General features: G+C 45.2%; 1 protein-coding gene across 6 annotated transcripts in view; it reads left to right on the top strand.

The window, feature by feature from the left end:
- The first annotated feature begins 772 nt into the window (after positions 1 to 772).
- Positions 773 to 9,703, top strand: part of AK2 (adenylate kinase 2) — a 29,382-nt gene continuing 20,451 nt past the window's right edge. For 4 of the 6 annotated variants that reach the window (XR_004060446.1, XM_010354279.2, XM_010354285.2 and 1 more), the window contains exon 1: positions 773 to 1,020. Coding sequence is in view for 3 of the 6 variants with exons in the window: in XM_010354279.2 (XP_010352581.1) it covers positions 928 to 1,020 (93 nt within the window). In the remaining 3 variants the exon portion in view is untranslated. Of the gene's footprint in view, positions 1,021 to 5,776; positions 5,895 to 9,703 lie in introns of all 6 variants that reach the window. The other 2 variants (XM_030942705.1, XM_010354301.2) reach the window with 1 other exon arrangement.

Below are 9,703 nucleotides of genomic sequence, written 5' to 3'. Positions count from 1 at the left end.
AGGCTGGAGTGCAGTGGCTGGATCTCAGCTCACTGCAAGCTCCGCCTCCCGGGTTCACGCCATTCTCCTGCCTCAGCCTCCCGAGTAGCTGGGACTACCGGCGCCCACCACCTCGCCCAGCTAGTTTTTTTTGTATTTTTTAGTATACACGGGGTTTCACCGTGTTCGCCAGGATGGTCTCGATCTCCTGACCTCGTGATCCGCCTGTCTCGGCCTCCCAAAGTGCTGGGATTACAGGCTTGAGCCACCGCGCCCGGCCAAAATTATCTTATACAATAAGCTACCGCGCCCGGCCAAAATTATCTTATACAACAGGGGTATTCCAGGATACAAATGTGTTGTAATTTATTTAATTGCCTTTATTTTATGGTTTGTCTCGGGCTTTTGGGCTAAGTGTTGCAATTAACATCTTTGTTACACGAATCTTTTACTCGTATCCTTGATTTTATCCATTGAATTCGTGGAAGTGGAATTGCCGGACCAAAGAGTATTTGAAACATATTGCCAATTTGTCTTCTAAGAGTGATTTTACCCATTTAAACTACCACGCGCAATTTAATAGGATTTCAATGGAGTTGCTGGTGTCATCAACCGTCAAACGACGAACTATACCTTTCCGCCAGACCTCCTGTCCTCCTTCGCGTTTTCCCGCCCACTCCGCACACCCGCCGCCCTCAGTCCATGCTGGCCCGCCCCTTCCTTAACACGCACCAATTCTGTCCAATCGAAAGGAAACTTCCTCAGTATCGCCGTGCAGTTGGTAAGGTGAAGTGTCCGTCGTGCCCAGGGGCGGGTGGAACGGGCTGACGGACGCGGCGATGGGCCAGTGTGAGCGGCGAGTGGGACGTGCGTGGCGTGCGTGCGTTGGCCTGGGAAGCACTGGACTTGTGAGGTGTGCGAGCTGGTAGCAGTGAGACTTCGGCGGACATGGCTCCCAGCGTGCCAGCGGCAGAACCCGAGTATCCTAAAGGCATCCGGGCTGTGCTGCTGGGGCCTCCCGGGGCCGGTAAAGGCACCCAGGTGAGCGGCAGGAATGGGCTTGGCGGCGGAGCCTGCCCAACTCCAAGGTCAAGGCGGCCGGAGATCCAGAAGCCCTGGACCTGCCCGGAGCGGGCCGGGCACTGAGGCCTGCGGGGAACGGTGGCCGGGGTCTCGGTTCTGGTGAGGCATTTCGGGGAGGGTCCAAATTGGAGGTCGGGGCAGTCTGAGTTAGGATTGGAGTGGTCGAGGGATTCAGTGTTGAAGTGTTGTGTTAGGGAATCTAAGGGCCAATTAGTTCCACTAAGGGGCTGGAGACTGGAAAGGTTTGAGGGGTAGAGCGAGCCCTGGGCCGAGGCATCTAGATTACAGGCTGAATGGAGGCAATTAGCTTTATGGCCCAGGTTCTCTGCGAGTTGGAGGTGAATTGTCCAGAATCAGGGTTACATTCCAGGCACTGGAGGTCGGGAGATTTTGATAATGATTTATGACTTAGGGGGAGGGAAGGAGGAGCATCTCCAACACGTGGAGCGGAGAGCTGACCTGTGCTGTGTGAGCCAGTTGAATTGAGATGGGAGGAAACCTAAAGCTCTCCCTGTTTGAAAGTTGTAGGTTAGTGTGTAGAACTGGTTTATAGCCTGGAGAGCCATGAGTCGCACTTTGAGTAGTGTCCACAATAAGGGTGGGAGTGCTCGTGGGACCTGGCTTGGAGTTAGGACCTGAGGCTACTGAGGCTAAGCAGTTTGGGATGACTCAAATGATTTTAGATGAGAAGGAACTTGAATTTTTTTTATTTTTTATTTTATTATTTTTGTTTGTTTATATCTTCCTTCCCTTTGGTTTTTAATTTTTTTTTTCCTTTTTAAAAAAATTTTGTTGTTTGTTGTTGTTGTTGTTTATAGGGAACTTGAAATTTTAACTTTATCAATCAACGGGTTAAAAAACAGGCCCAGAAAGGTCAGGTGGCTTTCCCAAGTTAGTGAAATGAGTTTCATGAGCCTGAGACCTTAGGAGCCATGGAGTTAGAGTCTAAAGTTACCGTCTGCCCTAGCAGGCACAGGGGCCTCACTTGGCATCTGGGCCGCTTCTAGATCTGGGACATAATGGGGCCATAGGTTAGGGTTGGGATTGATGATCTCATTTAGGATTTGGAAGCCCATAGGTTGGATTATGGATGTCCCCTTCTTGCTTGGGGGTCTGGCATTGCCCCTGGGGCCCTAAGCCTCTGTCTCTTACCTGTTGTTAGGCTCTAAAGAGGGAAGTCAGCTCCCAAATGAAAGGGAATCTGGGGACTGCCCTATGCCCGCTTTTCTCCTCCTAGCACTTGCCAAGTTTTAAAAATCTTGGCAAACAGACCATCTTACTCATTCTTGGTACCCCCTGTGGCACATTACTTGTCTCTTGGGTTAGTGGAAGCGGATGAATGTCACAGATTAATGTGGGTGTTAAGGAAAGAAGTTCTGGAACACTTCATTCATTCCTGTGACCTGGGCACTAGGTCAGAAAAGACAATTTTCTTTTCTCTCCACAGACTGAGATGATTCTTCTTTGGAGCTTACCTGTACCTGATCCCTTTATCCTTTATCCTCAGCATTGTTGACATCTCTTTCCCGTTGCTGCCACACTCAATTTATTGGGTAATCTGCAGCTTCGGGATGTTTAATCTTAGACTCTGCAGACTTTTGCTGTGAGTGATCAGATATAATCAGAGTAGCTCAAATGCTTCGTTGTTTTTCTTTTCTTTTTTCTTTTCTTTTCTTTTGAGACAGGGTCTCCCTCTGTTGTCCGGGTTGGAGTGCAGTGGTGTGAGCTCAAGCGATCCTCCCGCCTCAGCCTCCCAGGTACCTGGGACTACAGGCACATGCCACCACGCCCAGCTAATTTTTAAACAATTTTTTATAGAGACAGGGTCTTGCTATGTTGCCCAGGCTGGTCTTGAACTCCTGGACACAAGTGATCTTCCTGCCTTGGCCTCCCAAAGTGCAGGGATTATAGGCACAAGCCACCGTGCCCTGAGATTTTTTTTCCTTAACTCATATTGAAGTTAATAATTTCAGTAATTATGGAATGAACAACCTGTCCTAGTATAGTACTGGTACAAGGGTTTTATAATCTAGCAAGCTATGTAACTTCTGAGCCTCAGTGTTCTTACCTGAAAAATGGGGATAATACCTACCTTGCTCATTCAACATTTCATGAGCACCTAACATTGGAGATAAAGCATTGGGCAAGACTGATAAAGTTCTTGCCCTCATCAACTAAACATTCACAACGATACTGGAAGATTATTTTATATATATATATGTGTGTGTGTGTGTGTATCAAGCACCCACAACCTAGATGACAACCTGTTATATAGTAAGTACTCAGTAAATTTTGACTCCCTTTTATCTTAGTAACACATCTCCCCTCCCCTCCTTCAACTTGGATGTATTTCAGTGTAAGACATGATTTATCAGGAAGTTTAGAAGGACATTATATTAATGAGTTGATTGAAAAGGGTGCATGATGGTGAGAGTTGGTCAGAGAAGGCTTTTTAGAAATAGAGGAGATGTGATTAGAGCTGGGAGTTGAAAGGATAAGATTTACACAAGTCATTTAACCTCTGTACACTTTCCAGAGTTGGAACAATAGGAATATTGGTGGTTGTATGTATTTTTGTGGAGTTTTAAAAAAAGTTCAAGCCTGGGCAATGTGGCGAAACCCCATCTCTACAAAAAAATGCAAAAATTAGCTAGGCATGGTAGTGCATGCCTGTAGTCCCAGATATTCAGGAGGCTGAGGTGGGAGGATCACTTGAGCCTTGGAGGCAGAGGTTGTAGTGAGCTGAGATCTCACCATTGTGCTTCAGCCTGGGCAACAGAGTAAGACCTTGTTTCAAAAAAAAAAGATCGTAAATCAGAGGTTGCAAATGGTAGCCTACAATAATATGTAGCCTGCAGACACATTCCATACACCTTAACTTTTTATTATGAAGAATGTTGAATACACAAAAGAAGACAGAATGGTATAATGAGCCCTTACCCAGCCCCAACCATTAACTGGTGGTCATTGCTTCTCCAGCCATTCTCCCTTCACAAATTATTATAAAGCACCTCCCAGGCATCATAACATTTCATTTGTAAATATTTTAGTATGTATTGCTAAAAGATAATTTTTTAAAACATAAGCATAATATCCTTTAAAAAATTAACAATTTTTATTCAAATTTTCTTTTGTGTTACCAATGTGATAATTTTACGTTTCTTTTGTTTATTTATTTTTTTACAGACAAGGTCTTGCTCAGTTGCCCAAGCTGGAGTATAGTGGCCCAATCATAGCTCATGGCAGCCTCAATCCTCCCCCCTCAGCTTCCTGAATAGCTGGGATTATAGGTGCATGCCACCATGCCTGGCTAACTTTTCTAGTGTTTTAAAGATGATGGTTCTGCCATGTTGCTCAGGCTGGTCATGAACTACTGGGCTCCTCCCTCAGCCACCCAAGTAGCGGGGACTACAGGCATGTGCCACTGTGCCCATCCTTTCTTTTAATTTATAAGTTCCCCTTCTCTCTTTTTTCTTATGGTTTTGCCAAAGAAATGGGATTATTTTTCCTGGGTGTATTATACCACTGTCTGGAAATTTTCAGTTGTGTTTCTCTGGTGTACTTAACATCTTCCTCTGCCCTCTCTATTTCCTGTAAATTGGTGGTTTATACTTAATTACTATATACTTAATTCAATTCAGGTTCAATTTTTTGGCCCAACTACTTCACAGGTGGTGGGTGCTGTGCTCTCCCTGAGGAGGCACATGGTATTTGCTTGTCTCTGTGGTGTTTATAGTCATGCTGTTCAGTGTCTAGGTTCAGTAATTCATTATGGATGGTGAAATGGTGGTATTCTAATTTTATTGTTCCCTCATCATTTATTAGCTGAAATATTTCTATAAACAGAAACTTCCCCTCATCTACTGTTTGGTTACCCTGTGATGTGGTTGGTATAGAAAAGTCAGGATAAATGCTTGATATATTCTCTTTGTCAGCTTTCAAAATAGTAAGTTGACCACAGAGCGTTTTTAGTTATGCAATTTCTCTTAAAAATCCAGAGCTCCAGTTTCTCTTGAGAAACCAGAAGACCTGGCAGTGATGCCTCCATTCCAGTGTGGCAGCAGTCACTTGCAGTTGTGTGGCACTGCTGCTTTGGATGGTCTGTGTGTCTTCCTGTCCCCTGCACGGTCCTCTTCACTGCCTGTTGCTTACATTTGACTCACTTCATACAGTTGCATTGCCTGCTTGGCTCCCATTGGCAGATGTTTGCAATCTTACATGAAAAATCCCTAACCTGGGGTTGGTGCCTAGTGCCTGCTCAGTAATGTTTGTTTTCTTCTTGCTATACTTTGTTATACCTGCGTAACTCAGTATTTTATATGCTTTATGTTGCATGGCTGAAATAGTTTCCTTTTAAAACTCCTCACTTTTAACTAAAGTGGTTAAATATTTCAAAATTACCCACTTATGCATCAATGTAATGTTTTAAAACATCTATAATACCTAGGTTTGTTGTTTTATTTAAATAACTTTATTTCCTTGCCTCCCTTTTGGGGTTGGATGTTCCTTCGGTGTGGTCAAAACCAAAGGTATGTTTCTTGTTTTTTTTTTTTTTTGCCAGCACCTCCTCATTTCTTCCGTGTGTCATACTTATGCCCAATTCTTCGAGGCCAGGCACGCTTAGGCAGTCTTATGGGTCACACGCATCCGTTATGTCATTGCAGTGGTACTCGCAACAACTCTGAGACCCACACTCTTATTTCCCCTTTTACAGTTGGAGAAACTGAAGTTTGAATGGCTTGTTCTCTAGGCTACATAGCAAGTAATTTACAGAGCTTGCATCTGAATGACTCCAAAGCTCCTGCTCTTTCTGCTGCTATCTACTGCCCCAGGTTAGATTTTTCTCCTACCCTATGCATGTCAGGAGGGTGTAATAATTTCAACATAGTCACCCATTGCTCAGTTATGTGACAGGCCCCCAATCTAAAGATTCGACATGCATGCTGGGCGCGGTGGCTCAAGCCTGTAATCCCAGTACTTTGGGAGGCCGAGACGGGCGGATCACGAGATCAGGAGATTGAGACCATCCTGGCTAACCCGGTGAAACCCCGTGTCTACTAAAAAATACAAAAAACTAGCCGGGCAAGGTGGCGGGCGCCTGTAGTCCCAGCTACTCGGGAGGCTGAGGCAGGAGAATGGCGTAAACCCGGGAGGCGGAGCTTGCAGTGAGCTGAGATCTGGCCACTGCACTCCAGCCTGGGCGACAGAGCAAGACTCCGTCTCAAAAAAAAAAAAAAAAAAAGATTCGACATGCATCATCTCATTTAATCCTATAACACTAGGAGAGAGATCCTTTTTACTGACAGAGAAACTGAGGCTCAGAGGCTGTATCTTGCCCCAGGACACACATGTAGTAAGTAGCAAAGGTAGGATTTGAACTCATGTCTATCTGACTCTTGAGTAGTCATTATTTTACATTGTTGCTGTGTAATCTAGATGCAGAGGCAGAAATGAATATGAATGGAAAAATACATACAAGTGCAGGGTGCCGGGTGGGAAGCATCAGATGAGTGACTTTGATGAATGTTGGGTTAGTTCAGGAATAGAACAAGAACTACAATTTGCTGAAGGTCTCCCGTTCATCCTCCTATTCACCCAGTGAGGCTGGTAATGATTTCTCCAATAAGTTAAGAGACAGCTGAAATGCAAACACAGGTTTCTGGGATAAAAAAACAAAAAACAAAAAACTTAAGCTGTAAGATACCTAGAAAAAGGTGCAAATATCGTAAGTGAACAGCTTGATTTATTTTACAATGTGAACATATTTGTGTAGCTTACACCCGTTATCAAGAAACAGAATATTGCCAGCACTTTGAAGTCCTCCTTGTGCTCCCTTCCAGGAGGATAGCCACTAAGGCTCTGTGGGTTGTTTGTCTTAAAGCCTTATAGTGTCATGGCTAAGAGCTAGGGCTTGGTGATCTGGCCTGTTGCCAGTTCTTTTACTAGCTCTGTGATCTTGGGCAACTTAGTCCTTGAATTTCATCTGTAAAATGCAGTTAAAAATAGTTTCCACCTCATGGGTTTGTTATGTATTATGCATACTAAGTACCGTAAAACAGTGCATGGAAAATTGCTTGGCATGCAGATGCTGAAAGTTAGCTAATGTTAATGTGATTCCTCAGCGGGAGAAGGGGTAGTTGGGGAGGTGTTTTTGTTTTAAGAGACAGGGTCTCACTCTGTCACTCAGGCTGGAGTGCAATGGCACGGTCATAGTTCACTGAAGCCTCGAACTCCTGGGCTCAAACGGTCCTCCCACCTCAGCCTCCTAAGTAGCTGGACTACAAGTTCCTGCCACCATGCCCAGCTAATTAAAAAGAAAATTGTAGAAATGGGGTATGACTGTGTTGCCTGGACTGGTCTCAAACTTTTGGCCTCAAATGATCCTCCCAGAGTCCTGGGATTACAGACGTGAGCCACTGCTTCCAGCCCAGTTAGGCTTTCGATGGGAGAAATGTACTCAGAAGTGTACTACAGAAAAGGCTTAGACCAATATTGGAGCAGAGAGGGCATTCCTGTGGAGTGAGGAGCTTGAGTTGAGGTCCTTGGAGAGGCATTTATGCTATGTATTTGGGAACCATGCATAAGAGCAGTTTGTCTGCAGTGGTGCAGTACGTAAACACAGGACACTTGTGGAAGTAAGTTGGGAGGGCTTGGCAGGTTTTAGAAGTTGATTGTGGAGGACAGCTGAGTGCCAGGCTAAGATATTTGGGCTCTTCCCCTATTGTATCACAGAGATGTTGAAGGTTTTGGAATGTGTATGTGTTGGGGGGTAGGTTAGCATATCCAACAGTGTTTTAAGATATCAGATGAGTGACTTTGATGAATGTTGGGTTAATTCAGGGATAGAACAAGAACTACAGTTTGCTGAAGGTCTCCCGTTCATCCTCCGATTCTAGCTGCATGTGTGGGAACATTGACAGCAGGAGTGACAAAGACTGGAGGCACAAAGGTGATGGTGCCAGGCACAGTGGTATGCGCCTATAGTCCCAACTACTCCAGAAGCTGTGGTGGGAGGATTGCTTGGGCACAGGAGTTTGGGGCTATAGTGTGCTATGCTGATCAGGTATCTGCACTAAATTCAGCATCAGGCCGGGTACGGTGGCTTGCGCCTATAATTCCAGCACTTTGGGAGGCTGAGGCAGGCAGCTAGCTCGCTTGAGCTCAGGAGTTGTAGACCAGCCTGGACAACATGACGAAACCCCATCTCTACAAAAAATACAGTAATTAGCCGGGCATGGTACTGCATGCCTGTAGTCCCAGCTACCTGGGAGACTAACGCAGGAAAATTGCTTGAGTCCAGGAGTTTGAGGCCACAGTGAACTATGAACATGCCATTGCACTCTAGCCTGGGCAATAGGCAATAGAGTGAGACCCTATCTCAAAAAAAACAAAAAGTTCACCATCAATATGTTGACCTCCCAGAAGCAGGAGACCACTAGGTTGCCTAAGGAGAGGTGAATCGGCCCAGGTCAGAAAAAGAGCAGGCCAAAAATCCCATGCTGATGTGTAGTGGGCTACCACTCGTGAAGCCACTGTGCTCTACCCTGGGCAATATAACAGGACATCATTTCTAAAAAAAAACCTAAGGGGCCGGGCGCGGTGGCTCAAGCCTGTAATCCCAGCACTTTGGGAGGCCGAGACGGGTGGATCACGAGGTCAGGAGATCGAGACCATCCTGGCTAACACGGTGAAACCCCGTCTCTACTAAAAAATACTAAGAAACTAGCCGGGCGAGGTGGCGGGCGCCTGTAGTCCCAGCTACTCTGGAGGCTGAGGCAGGAGAATGGCGTAAACCCGGGAGGCGGAGCTTGCAGTGAGCTGAGATCCGGCCACTTCACTCCAGCCTGGGCGACAGCAAGACTCCGTCTCAAAAAAAAAAAAAAAAACCTAAGGAAAAGATGATGGTTGCAAGGTGAGAAGACAGGTGAATTTGGGATTAAACCAAATCTCTAGGACTGATAGTTTTTCTTTATTTCCTAATTGTCAGGCCTATGCTGGATGTTTTTGCTTATATAATCTTATTAAATCCCCTCAACAGTTCTGCAGATAGACACTGTTTTCTGTTCTATGGATAAAGAAAACGAGACCTTAGGAAAGGTAATGTAATTTGTTCAGGACGACACAGTGAATAAACGGTAGAGCCCATTTCCTAACCCAGATCTGTACCACTACAAAACTCAGTCTCTGCCACTACATCAGGGCTTCATAAACTGTATATGCATCAGAACCTGAGGTGCTGCTTGAGAGCCACTCAATCATAAACTTTAAAGGTGGGCCTAGCAAATGCCCCAGATGATTGATAATACATTGAAATTTGAGAACCACTCAGCCCACCATGCTTTCTCTCTAGTGGTTTTAGTATTCCCATCAATTACCCCAGAGTCCTCCACCCCACACAGAGTTTTCATAGAGGTGCTGAACCTGTTTCTTGGGCTCAGCAACAGTCTTTGACTCACAGCAACAGACTGTGACTGAGTGTGAACTTCAGACCCCTACTCTTCAAAGTGTAGTTTAGAGCCTAGCCACTCATCCAAGCTGGGAAGTTTGCTTAAAATGCAGGTACTTAGGCTGTACCCTATTGAACCAGAGTCTGCATTTTTTTTTTTTTTTTTTAAGACGAGTTTCACTTTTGTTGCCCAGG

Source organism: Rhinopithecus roxellana, chromosome 12 (genome assembly GCF_007565055.1).
Source record: "Rhinopithecus roxellana isolate Shanxi Qingling chromosome 12, ASM756505v1, whole genome shotgun sequence".
NCBI classification, from domain to species: Eukaryota; Metazoa; Chordata; class Mammalia; order Primates; family Cercopithecidae; genus Rhinopithecus; species Rhinopithecus roxellana.
Note: the sequence above shows the minus strand (reverse complement) of the source record. Positions and strands in the feature narration are given on the sequence as shown.